At 39.1% G+C, this 12,887-nt stretch overlaps 1 protein-coding gene across 1 annotated transcript in view; it reads left to right on the top strand.

Annotated features, from left to right (window-relative positions):
- Positions 1-10,518: 10,518 nt before the first annotated feature.
- dph5 (diphthamide biosynthesis 5) overlaps positions 10,519-12,887 on the top strand; it is a 16,906-nt gene continuing 14,537 nt past the window's right edge. Inside the window, exon 1 of the mRNA XM_072388890.1 lies at positions 10,519-10,790. Within this exon, the coding sequence (XP_072244991.1) occupies positions 10,656-10,790 (135 nt within the window). The 5' untranslated portion in view covers positions 10,519-10,655. The remainder of the gene's footprint in view (positions 10,791-12,887) is intronic.

Below are 12,887 nucleotides of genomic sequence, written 5' to 3'. Positions count from 1 at the left end.
CCTTACTCTGTTTTGTAACTTGTTGCATAAAGATTCAGCTTCCAGTAAAATTTCCTTGTTAAATTACAAGCTGGAGAAACAGTGAAACATCAAAGACGGGGTGAAGTCTGCCTGCAGCAGCTTTATGAACACACAAATGTACAAAATCATCATCAGAGAATGACGAAACACCTTTTGAAACAGGTAAATATTCTGCTTCGTGGTGCTGCAGATGGACCGTTGTGTAAGTCTTTGAGTATTACAAAGATGTGTTCAAATGCTGCTCAGTTTGGCCTCTCTTTACTTTAGTGGAAGTAAAATGTTCCTGATCAAACAAAAAGAAACACATTTTACAGTCTACTCGATTATTCTCTGTTAGTTTTTGTTCCCTTACAGTGAAAGATCAGTGTTCCCTCGCAGTTCATTTTTCTGACTTCATAGTTAGCTTTGTTTTCCCTCATTATTTGGTTCCCTGAACACATTATTTGTGTTCCCTCGCAGGTGATATTTTGCTCTCCAATTAAGTTTAGCGGGCCCTAAAGTAACACTTGTTTGTTCCCTTGAAAGTGCCCTAAAAGTTTAGTTTCATCCCACAAAAAATGTCGTTTACATGCAGGCCATTGGATCGGATTAAAGGCTAAATTACAATAAAACTGAGTTATTCAGCTCATGGAGACACCTTAATCTGAGAAGAATCGGATGGAATTAAGACCCCGAGATAACTCGATCCAAACGTGCACTTAATCCTAATCTGAATCGATCAGTCAGTGCGTTTACATGCAGGCAATCGGATCGGATTAATGGCTAAATTACAATAAGACTGAGTTATTCAGCTCATGTAACAAGCTTAATCCGACAAGAAATCGGATCGGGTTACTCACGATCGAATTCAGACCCCGAGATATTCGTTGCACAGACGTTGTCTTTAAGATACTTAAATGGGGATTTTGTCAGATGCGGTTTTAAAATCATGATTTTATTAGAGCAGAGCGACAGTTAGTGCGGTTACATGAGTGCCATCGGATCGGATTAATGGCTAAATTACAATAAAACTGAGTTATTCAGCTCATGGAGACACCTTAATCTGACTAAGAATCGGATCGGATCGGATTAAGACCCCGAGATAACTCGATCTGAACGTGCATGTAGACGCTTTATAGCTAACTACGATTCAATGAAATCCAATTCATTAGAATCGAAATTATTCCAATTCACACAGAGCTAATTCAAAGAAAGTAGCCGAGCTGAGGAAACCAACTGATTGCACTGAAATTACAATAAAACTGAGTTATTCAGCTCATGGAGACGCCTTAATCTGACTAAGAATCGGATCGGATCGGATTAAGACCCGAGATAACTCGATCCAAACGACAAGACGACAGTGGATCGGATCGAGCGTTCTGAGCATGCTCCAGATTTTTTCCCGCGATCGTCACCCGGAAGTGGAAGGAGACGATATTCCTGTTGTTGTCGTCAGAAAGAAAGAAACAACGCGATGGAGAATGCGCCGTTGTGCATCGTCTGTGCCATAACCAGCTCATCACAGATGGAGAGGGACGCAGCTTCATCTCGCTCTGCGTTCGCCATCTTTCTGAATGCCTGAGTTTGTTGTTGTTGGCGGTGAAGACGTCAACAGGAAGTGGCTCTATTAGCGATAGCTGAAATGGGGACAGCGCCACCTATGGTACCGGGGTATGATAGGTGGCGCACGGGGTTGCTCTTTCCTTGCAAAACATTTCCATTTTCTCTTTTTTATTGTTTTATTGTTTGTTTTCTCATAATAACCTTTTCCCCACTGTATGCTTATGTTCCCAAACGAAAAGTTTTCTTTAGTTTGAATGCAAAACAACCACCAGATTCAGTTTCCTCCAAACATTTAGTTTAAATGTCACTGTTTAGTTTCAGGTTTACAGGTGATAAATTAAAAGCTTCAGGTTTAAATTTAGTAGGTGACCACAAAGAAGTACAGGCTACAAGTTAAGTTTTCTGTTCCCTCACAGCATTTTTTTCTATTTCCAGCTTTAAATTTGGTCTTCCTTTGCAAAAAAAGCTTGTTTTTGTCACCTTGGAGCAACTTTTCTGTTCCCTTACAGAACATTTTATTGTTTAGAAGTTTTTCTTTTATATTCTTCACAGTACTTTTGTGTTACATCGTGAAATTTCTTTGCTCTTTCCTTGCAAAACATTTCCATTTTCTCTTTTTTATTGTTTTATTGTTTGTTTTCTCATAATAACCTTTTCCCCACTGTGTGCTTATGTTCCCTAACGAAAAGTTTTCTTTAGTTTGAATGCAAAACAACCACCAGATTCAGTTTCCTCCAAACATTTAGTTTAAATGTCACTGTTTAGTTTCAGGTTTACAGGTGATAAATTAAAAGCTTCAGGTTTAAATTTAGTAGGTGACCACAAAGAAGTACAGGCTACAAGTCAAGTTTTATCTTGTACCTTTGCCTTCTGTGAACAGGCTTCTATTTTCTGTTGTGACCTCTACACAGACTGCATCCTTCCTTTTAGATGAAAACTGATGAAATGTGAAAGCAAACAACCCGTTAAACTCATATGTTTCAGGGCCTCAGTGATCAGAACAGACACAGCTGTGATCAGAGCCATAAGTAGAGCAGCAGAAACGCCCCAAAGAGATAAAACCGGGATCCAAATCATGTCACATCTCAGCCAGAGGGCTGTGCAGAGAGCCAACGGTTGCACACTGCATATCTCCACATTGACCATATTTACTGATTTATAGCTGAATTATAAACCACAACCACAGCAGAGCCCAAAAAGAAGCGAGACAGCATGCCCACTCCAGCTTCCTGTTGTTTCTACTGGAAACATGGATTGAGACAAACTGGAACAGAATATTTAGCAGGCAGCATACAAGTTGTCCAGCCTTCCATTTTCTGTACCCGCTTAATCCAATTTGGGGTTGGGGGGGGATACATCTTGGACATGTCGCCAAACATGGATGTTTTTGGACGGTAGGAGGAAGCTGGAGAACCCACAGAGAACCCAAGCAGACTCCACACAGAAAGAACCAGCCGGGAATTGAACCTGGAACCTTCTGCTGTGAGGCGACGGCGTCTTGAGTCACTCCTCATTTCTTTACATTTCCCGTTAAACAGGAAATAGTTTAAATGATTTACTGAAACATGATGAAACATGGATATAAATCCAGAATCTGAGTCAGAAACAGAGTTTTTTATCAGTTCTCAGCAGCTTTAAAGTGAATCTCTGGTCTGAGCTCCTTTATTCTCCAACACAGCCTGAACCCTCTGAGACAAGCTTTCTGTCATTTCTTTAAGGAGTCTTCAGGAATAGTTCTCCAGGCTTCTTGAAGGACATCCCAAAGCTCTTCTTTGGATGTGGGCTGCCTTTTGTTCCGTTCTCTGTCAGATGATCCCACACTGCTTCAATAATGTTGAGGTCCGGGCTCTGGGGAGGATTCATCCCTCCATAAGACCTGTTGCCACTGATTTTCAGTCCACTTCTTGTGTCATTTGGCACAGCTCAGCCTTTTCTCCCTGTTTCCCTTCCTTAAGAACGGCTTCTTGACAGCCACCCTTCCATGGAGACCATTTCTGATGAGGCTTGGGCCAACAGTAGATGGATCAGCTGAAGGTCCAGATGCATCTCTCAGGTCCTGTCAGGTCACAGCTGGATTTTTTCCTCTTTCTTAAGGACATCACTTTCAGATCCTGTTCATCTGCTGGAGATAGTTTTTTAGGCCTGACACTTCTTCTTTTGTCCTCCACTTGTCCAGTTTCCTCAAATGTTTTAAGGACACACTGCACACCATGCTGATATATGCCAAGTTTTCAGCTAATAGCTCTTTGGGAATCACCTTGTTGCTGCAGAAATCCTATTTTCTGTCTGTCAAACTGTGTTTTCTTTGCTGTTTTTCATAGATGCAGCTAAAGAAATGGGAACAAATGATGTGTCTTTGTGACAGGCTGCTGGTAACAAAGTTCCTAAAGATCCAGTTTAAAATGGCTTCTTTGCTAAGTTGTCTGTTCTGTGTCGACACAACACTGGTTCATCCCTTGAGTTAGGAGCCTTTTTCTGCCTGAATGGTTCATAGGTCAGAGTTAAGTGGCTTAATGAAGAAAAAACACATTCCTCTGAAAAATGCTCAGATACAAGGACTGAAAATGAGGGAAAAAGCAGAAAAACTCTGAAAGAGCTTCAGAAAGCTGCAGAACTGTTGATCAGGACACTTTAAAGGTTAAAGAAACTCTGGCTGCTTGGTGGGAAACAGAAAGAAATGAGGGCTGATTGTCCACTCATGCAACGCTGCTCCCTCACAGTCGCTGCCTTTTGAACAATACGCTGACAACAAGCCAGATGGTCCCATCTCCTCTTTGGGATGCAGCTTCTTCTGATTGGTCAGACCACAAAACTGCTGTCGTGCCCGGAGAAGTTAGCAGTGTTTGTGGATCTTTATGTGTTCATGGTGGAGCTTTGACTTCAACTGTGGACGCAGAAATGAACTTAGTTCACTGACAGTGTTTTTCTTGACCCCACTGATTTCAGGATCATGTTTATCTGATTCTCTAAATCTTTAATGATTTTGGGACGTTTCTTTTATCATAAACTCTTTTCATGCACTTTTCCCACGTCTTTTGCAACTTGTTGCTGAAACCAGGTTGATTTTCTGTCTTTGTGCTGTTTTCCAGTCGAATAAAGAACACAAACGATTGTTAAATCACCGTAAACTGGTTTTATTTACGCCGCTCTGCCACATGTGGACGATGTGTTCAGGTATCTCTGTACTTTTGAGCGTCTTCGGCACATGAGGCGCTCAGCAAAATGAGCTCTCTGTCTTGTCGCAGCTCCTGGTCGACCATTCGTCTCCATGGTGACGGCGGTCAGCAGCACAGCGTGTGAAAGCAGTCGTGAATGAGTCGGTGGGAAAAGCTGCCGCTCGCTCTCTCTCCATCTCCACAGTGTGTTTCTCCCTCGGTCGCCCCTTGTTGTGGTAAACAAGCCTCTGCACCATGTGACCCCTCCCGTCCCCTTCACTCCTTTAACTGGGAACCAGTTAATGACTGGGATGGTTGGTGGGTTACCTAATGGGCTCTTCTCTCTTTTTTCCTCCCCCTTTTTTTCTGGAAAGTGGGGGTAATAAGGAGGAGGAGGAAGGGGAGCAGGATTGTGGTCTTTTGTTGCTGTGTTTCAGGGTTTGTTTGGCTCCAGTCATCCAGAGAATCTGTGCTCCATCTCTGTTAACTGTTTCTCTTCAGCTTCAGATCCCGTTTGGACCCTGATCTGGAGTCTGTGTGTGAACACGGAAGCATAAAAATCCTTCTTCGTGTGTTTGAAATGAACAAATTATCATTAAATCGAAGTAAAACAAAAATGATGCAATTCAGGGACTGTAAAATAAACTCACAGGTGCAGATACTGAACATATAGATGATCTGAGCATGAAGATAAGCGTCATTCGGACACAAAACTGCTGTCATGCCTGAAGAAGTTTGCAGTATTTGTGGATTTTTATACGTTTATTGTGTTCATGGAGGAGCTTTAGACGCAGTTGTGTCCAAATGGAGTGAAGCAGTGTCGAAAAAGAGGAACAAAATGATGTTTTTTTGCAGGAATAAGAAGGAAGAAGGGCTCTTCTCACCCACTATTTACACTGTGTTTGTATCAGTGTGTATATATGCATTTATATCTGTACATATATTAGTTAAGGGTTATAAAACCAAGTTATAAATAAGGAATTATGATGAGAAAGAACATAAACAGGAAGTAAAAGTGACTATTTGTTACTAAATGGGTGGCATTAAATAATCTAAGGCTTCTTCGTACTCCTTTTTTGATCATCATGATTATTATTTTCCTCATGTTTTGTTTTGCCTTTTAGCTCAAAATAAATAATTAAAGCTTTGCTTTCAGAGGAGCAGATTTTGATTCTGATGACCAAGTCTGGAGGCTCCATTTAGAAGCTTCTTCTGGAGCTTTCTGTTAACTAAATTCATTAATTGATTCAGAAGAAATCACCAAAAAATAGTCCAGGAAAGAGAAAATTAAATAAATTAGATTAAATCATTTAAAAAGTTGACTTAGGAACTTAAAAGCTGTTGTTTTCAGTGTCAATTAATTAATCTACTAACATTTCAATTAATTTATTCATCAATTAGTCTCTAAAACACAGAAAAACATAAAAATCAGATGATTCAATGAGTAAAAATCCTTCAGATTTTTTATATTTCTCCTTTAAAACAACCTCATGATTAAAAAAGGCATTCGTGGATCAGTTTCTCAGCTGTTTTTGTGTCATTCTGCTGCCCTTTATTTCATTTCACTACATTTTCCAGTCTGTGATTTATTATCTATCTTTTAGATTTATTGATTGCCTCCCTCCATTTGTCTTCCTTCCCCAAAGGCCGAGGTCACTTCATTCAAGCAGCAGCTGAGGTCTTTTGGCCCCCGTGAACCTTTTCTGTTCCTGTTGCTCTACTCTGCACAGACACTTTAAACTGAGTTTTATATGAATGTTTTAAACTTTTCAGATGATTATTCTCAAAGCAGAGTGTGTTTTTCCATCTCAGGGTTGATCTAAATTAAATTTAAGGGGTTGAACTGACAGGAAATGTAAAAATATGTGGCTTTGTGCTGGTTTGAAAGTGTTTGATATTAGAAGAATGTGAAAAAGAGTTAAAGCGGATGTATTTACATATTTGTGGTGATTACTGTGAACTCCACCCTGCATTCACCATAATTACCCTTGATGTTCCTCTTTTTAATGTTTGATAAGTTCTCGCGTAAATGTCACAAAGAAAATACTTTTACAGATACATTTATCAAGTTGAAATACTGAGGTTATAAAAACCTCAGGGTGTGGACGCCATTTAAAATAAACATAAGAAACAATCCTTTTGTTGGCTGCTTTAAGAGTAAAATATATTCTGTTTTTCACACTTCAAGTCTACAGTTTAGCCTGATTGATAAAAACAGGAAGTTTTGTAAAATTAAAGGGGAACTCTGGTATTTTTAAACCTTATTTCTGGCATTAAATACGTTCATCTGCTCACCGAGAACAGTTTGGTGAAAATACTTTAAGAAGAATGAATGAATGAACGTGTGCTATAGCTCTGTTAGCTCATAGCTGCTGTTATGTGGCTACTTGCAGCTATAGGAGAGCCAACGGAGGGATTTCTACACAGGCACTCTACTGGGACCACTTCATCCACACGCCCCCCTGCAGCACAGTTTATTCACTCCGTGCTCTGTGACAGTCGGCTAACTTCACACAGAGTTTGCTGCTGATAGTTTTGTGCAACATGGCAGGATATTTATCAGATTTTGACAACGTGAACGACGACTTTGAGTAAGATGGACGTTCTTACCGGAGTAAATAAACTGTGCTGCAGGGGGGCGTGTGGATGAAGTGGGCCCAGTAGAGTGCCTGTGTAGAAATCCCTCCGTTAGCTCTCCTATAGCTGCAAGTAGCCACATAACAGCAGCTATGAGCTAACAGAGCTATAGCACACGTTCATTCATTCATTCTTCTTAAAGTATTGGTGAAATAAAGACAGATAATGCCTTATTTAGAGGCTGCATCCTCTAAGCCCCGTTCACTCCGTTATATGGATCTCCAGTTATCTAAATATCTTCTGAAGGACGCCGACTTTCACCAAACTGTTCTCAGTGAGCAGATGAACGTATTTCAGGCCAGAAATAAGGTTTAAAAACACCGGAGTTCCCCTTTAACTTTAAAATTCACAGGATTAACTCAGCTCAAATGAATGGAAGAAAGTCTGACATATATTTGTTCTTTAAAAAAGAACAGCATCACTTCTAATCTTCTAATTTAAACGATATGTAGCTGACAAGTTTCTGATCATTCAGAGACGTTTTCAGAGATGTTTTGTTTCATGATCAGGTTACAAACCAAGAAACTTTGTGAGTAGCCGAACACTGAAGCCTCGTATCGATGAATATCACCGATCTGATCTGAGGTCAGACTGTCTCTGCTGGTGTCAGACAGAAACAGGATTAAACTGATAAAAGTCTGAATGGGATTAAAACTGTTTACTGTTTGTGTGAAGTTTTGATCTGACCTCAGATCAGCCGACACACCTGAAACTAAGAAGATTTCCTATGACAACCAATGTTTATTCATGTTGTATTTAAGTATTTCCTTCAGTTTTGGGCCTAATTCCACCTGATTTTACATCCTTTAAGGCCTTTAATACTCAAGCAGCCAGACTTTACTCTAATCTACTCTTTCAGAGTTTTTCTTTGGACATTTTCTGCTTTTTCACTCATTTTCAGTCCTTGTACCTGAGCATTTTCAGAGGAATGTGTTTTTTCTTCATTAAGCCACTTAACTCTGACCTATGAACCATTCAGGCAGAAAAAAGGCTCCTAACTCAAGGGATGAACCAGTGTTGTGTCGACACAGAACAGACAACTTAGCAAAGAAGCCATTTTAAACTGGATCTTTAGGCACTTTGTTACCAGCAGCCTGTCACAAAGACACATCATTTGTTCCCATTTCTTTAGTTGCATCTATGAAAAACAGCAAAGAAAACACAGTTTGACAGACAGAAAATAGGATTTCTGCAGCAACAAGGTGATTCCCAAAGAGCTATTAGCTGAAAACTTGGCATATCTCAGCATGGTGTGCAGTGTGTCCTTAAAACATTTGAGGAAACTGGACAAGTGGAGGACAAAAGAAGAAGTGTCAGGCCTAAAAAACTATCTCCAGCAGATGAACAGGATCTGAAAGTGATGTCCTTAAGAAAGAGGAAAAAATCCAGCTGTGACCTGACAGGACCTGAGAGATGCATCTGGACCTTCAGCTGATCCATCTACTGTTGGCCCAAGCCTCATCAGAAATGGTCTCCATGGAAGGGTGGCTGTCAAGAAGCCGTTCTTAAGGAAGGGAAACAGGGAGAAAAGGCTGAGCTGTGCCAAATGACACAAGAAGTGGACTGAAAATCAGTGGCAACAGGTCTTATGGAGGGATGAATCCTCCCCAGAGCCCGGACCTCAACATTATTGAAGCAGTGTGGGATCATCTGACAGAGAACGGAACAAAAGGCAGCCCACCTCCAAAGAAGAGCTTTGGGATGTCCTTCAAGAAGCCTGGAGAACTATTCCTGAAGACTCCTTAAAGAAATGACAGAAAGCTTGTCTCAGAGGGTTCAGGCTGTGTTGGAGAATAAAGGAGCTCAGACCAGATATTCTACGAATGCTAATAGTAGCATGGGTCAAACATCTTTGAATGCACCAGTAGGCCTGAATGATTTACAAAAATTTTGGACCAACCATTGCCGCCATCCAAGTGATATCTTTTTACAGGGAAGGTTTTGCTTATTTCAGTAGCACAAACCACTGGAGTCCAGGTGCTTAACTTATTCTGTCACTCTCTGAAGTCCAAACATCGACCAAGAAGGAACTGAACTGTTGAACAGCTGTGGAGAACATGGACAGTTCCTGAGCACTTATCAGAGTATTATTACAAGTTGCAAATCAGTGGTCAAAATGAACATGCATTTAAAAAAGAAACAACAAAACATTTCAATCAGCTTTAAGGATTTTAATGTGTACCATTTAATTAAGCCTAAATGAAGCCTATTATTATTAGTCAACGTTTCAGTGATTTCTGCTTTTACATTTAACACAAATTACCTTTATTTTAAGACTGAGTTACTCTTTAAAAATCCGTTTTAAACTAAAACTCAGCCGAAGAACAACTATAAAGCTGAAGATTATGAATAAGATTGATCAGACAGCAGCGTGTTCTTAGTATCTTCAGATAATATAACATCTGGAGTCAATCTGAAATCTTAAAGTATGAGTTTCTGCTGCAGTTTCTGTTTTTAGACACCTTTTTTCACGTGGATTAATTGGCATTCTTTAAATTTTCCCTTTTTACTGTTTGACCTGTTGAGAAGTATTTCAAATAACTGACGTCATTAACGTCTAACTGAGGATTTCACTTTCGACTAAAATAGCACTGATGAAAAGAAGTGCTCACACACTAAAAGCCGTTTTAAACTGAACTCCAAGAAAACATAAAACTGGATCCAAAGCTTCACATTAACCAACTAAATTAAAATGTAAACATCTTCTCGAAGATGTGACAGATCAAGCTAACTGACACTTTTTGAACAACGAGCCGATTCAAACATTTTTAATCGGTTTAAAATATACTGTTTAAATTACAGATTTGTCTTCTATAAAACAGTATGAGTATCTTCAGTTCGGCATAACTTAATTCCACCATGCATTTATTATTATTATAAAGTTTTAACCTACAAACAACATGCATACATGTATAATAACTAATATAGATTGTGTAAAATTGTGAGATATAAATAATAATTTCATTAGATGTCCACCGAATAAAAGGCGCGGTTTTAATGCAATATGAGAGTGAATGGGAGTGAATATTTTTGGAACAAAGCTCTGCCACCAGACAGTAAAACTTTTAAAATACTGTTTTTCCAATTGAGTTCGGCGTCACGAACTGAACGCGTGAGGGCAGAACGTATGACGGTTGTAACTGTCGTGACTGTAAATATTTTACAGCATGCCGTATTCCAGTTAGAACAGTGAGACCACACGTGAAAGTGGGAAAACGTTAAGTTAAATGCGGATTTATGTCCTTTAGGCTTTATGTGGTGAAGTTTTAGAGCCGCAGTGGTGACACCGGGGCCGGCAGCATGCTGTATCTCATCGGCCTGGGACTCGGGGACGCCGCTGACATCACGGTGAAGGGTCTGGAGGCGGTAAAGAGCTGCTCCAGGGTTTACCTGGAGGCCTACACCTCCATCCTCACCGTAGGGAAAGAAGCGCTGGTGAGTCCAGACAGCCCGGAAAGAGGTTTAAGCTTTAGATAAATATTAGATACACATTTATTCGTATGTAAGGGACTTAAATTGCTATACCTGACACATGAACTGAACCTGATTATGTACCAGCTCACTGACACATTTTTAACATCAACCTCTTCACCTTCTTATAATATTTCTTATTAACTAAGTGAAAAACATTGATGATAATGGTAATAATAATAATAATAATAACAACAATGATGATAGCAGTGTTTTTCAGTGCAAACAAAATAAAATGAATGGATAAAGATGGATATTAGAATCATGGAGGATTAAAAGCGTGAAAACATCCAGTCCTTAAAAACTAGTTCCAGCTGTCTAAGGGAAGAAATATTAGCAATATTATTAAGTTTTAGATTTAACTTTCCTCGTAAACTAAGATTGACATCTAATGTTTATATAAGTTATGTTTTGCGATATGATTTTATACATCATAATCAGCCAAAAAGTTTTTTAAGGAAGTCTAAATGATGTTTCAGATTTGGTCATTTCCTGTAAAATTAGTGTTGATGACTCATCCTGTACATGGGGTATTCCTTTAAAATGATTGGCTGTGCCTTATCAGACTACTCGAGCTGACCAATCACAGTCGACTGAGCTTTTTGGGTGGATGTTGGGCTCTTTAATGCCTTCTCTGTGTGAAAACTCACAAATATTTGAAAACTTTATAAAAAAATGAATTAATTTGCTTGATTTAATTATAATGTGTTGGCTTACTGTGAAATAATTTCACTGTCAGTGCAGCAAAGCTTGCATTAAACCGAACTCCAGTCGAAAATGAATTGGCATCCCAGCTAAAGCCAGGGTCAGTGAAACAAGAGTCATGGCAACCAGGTTCATCCAGACTAACCTTCACTCAACAGATCATAAATAATTAAAGTTAAGTGTCTCATATCTCCATAAGCAGTGTGTGGTGGTTCTGTTAGCAGCTAACATGCTAATGCTGCTTTCAGTCCTTTGATTTTCATTCTCTGCATATTTGATGCACAAAGTAGGAAAACCGTCTGTATGACTGCCTACAGGTTTGTGACTGTGTCCATACGGTGGTTCAAATAATAATCTGTCAGGTTATTTTTGGTTCATCTAGTGTTCTTTCACTTTTACTGGACAGAAATCAGGAGTGAACTTTGTAGATTATCTGACCATTTCTCAATTATCAGTGGCTTCCACATAATGTGATTCAGTAGGCTACAGATGTTGGTCTTATACGTCGTTTACGCCAGTAAATGGATGACTTTCATTGTGAAGTGAAATCATTAACTTTGATGATATTGGTCAATTTTATGTGAGCAAGGATTTAATTAATTATCACACAGCTAAATTCATGAAAAATGATAAAACCTTATTAAGGTTCCGAGTTGTCAGTGGCTTATGACTGCGGTGAATGCTACTTGATATGTGTGTTAGCCACTGTAGCAGAGCTTTTACTCGTGTGTTTACTGTTTTAGCATTGTATTAGCATTTTAGCTGCCATTTAACCGCATAAGTAAGGTATTACCAGTTAGCAGTATGCTAGCATCTTTACCAACGTGCTAAGTAGTTTTGCAGAGTTTTAGCTTTCTTCCCAACTACATTTGAAAAATATGAATACATTTAACTGTGTTTTTTACATATATGTAGGAGCTACCGTAGCACATGATAGCTTTAGCACATTGTCAATTGTTTTAGCAGTTTATTAACTTTCAAGCAGCTTCTGTAGTATTTAATTTTTTTTAAATAATTTTGTTATGCAGGTTGTTGACTATTTGGCAACTAATTTAGCAGCTGATCACTTTGATAAGATAGCTTGGCTTCTTCAGCCGTGTTTTCATTTTTTAGCAGCTATGATAGCACTTAATTACTTTAGCAAAGTGTCTTCAGGAGTATTTTTGTAGTGAGCAAGCCTTTAATTAGTTACTGTATCAATATGTTAACTGGATTAGTGGAGTATTAGCTCTCTGAGCAACTGCTTTGAAATGTTTTGTGTTTTTTACATTTTTAGGAGCTACTTTAGCACATAAAAGCTTTAGCACATTAATTGTTGTAACAGTTTGTCAACTTTCATGCAGTTTCTCTTGTAGT

This window comes from Leuresthes tenuis, unplaced genomic scaffold (assembly GCF_036924035.1).
Source record: "Leuresthes tenuis unplaced genomic scaffold, fLeuTen1.0.hap1 SCAF_7, whole genome shotgun sequence".
Classification (NCBI taxonomy): domain Eukaryota; kingdom Metazoa; phylum Chordata; class Actinopteri; order Atheriniformes; family Atherinopsidae; genus Leuresthes; species Leuresthes tenuis.
This window is presented reverse-complemented; position numbering and strand designations above follow the sequence as displayed.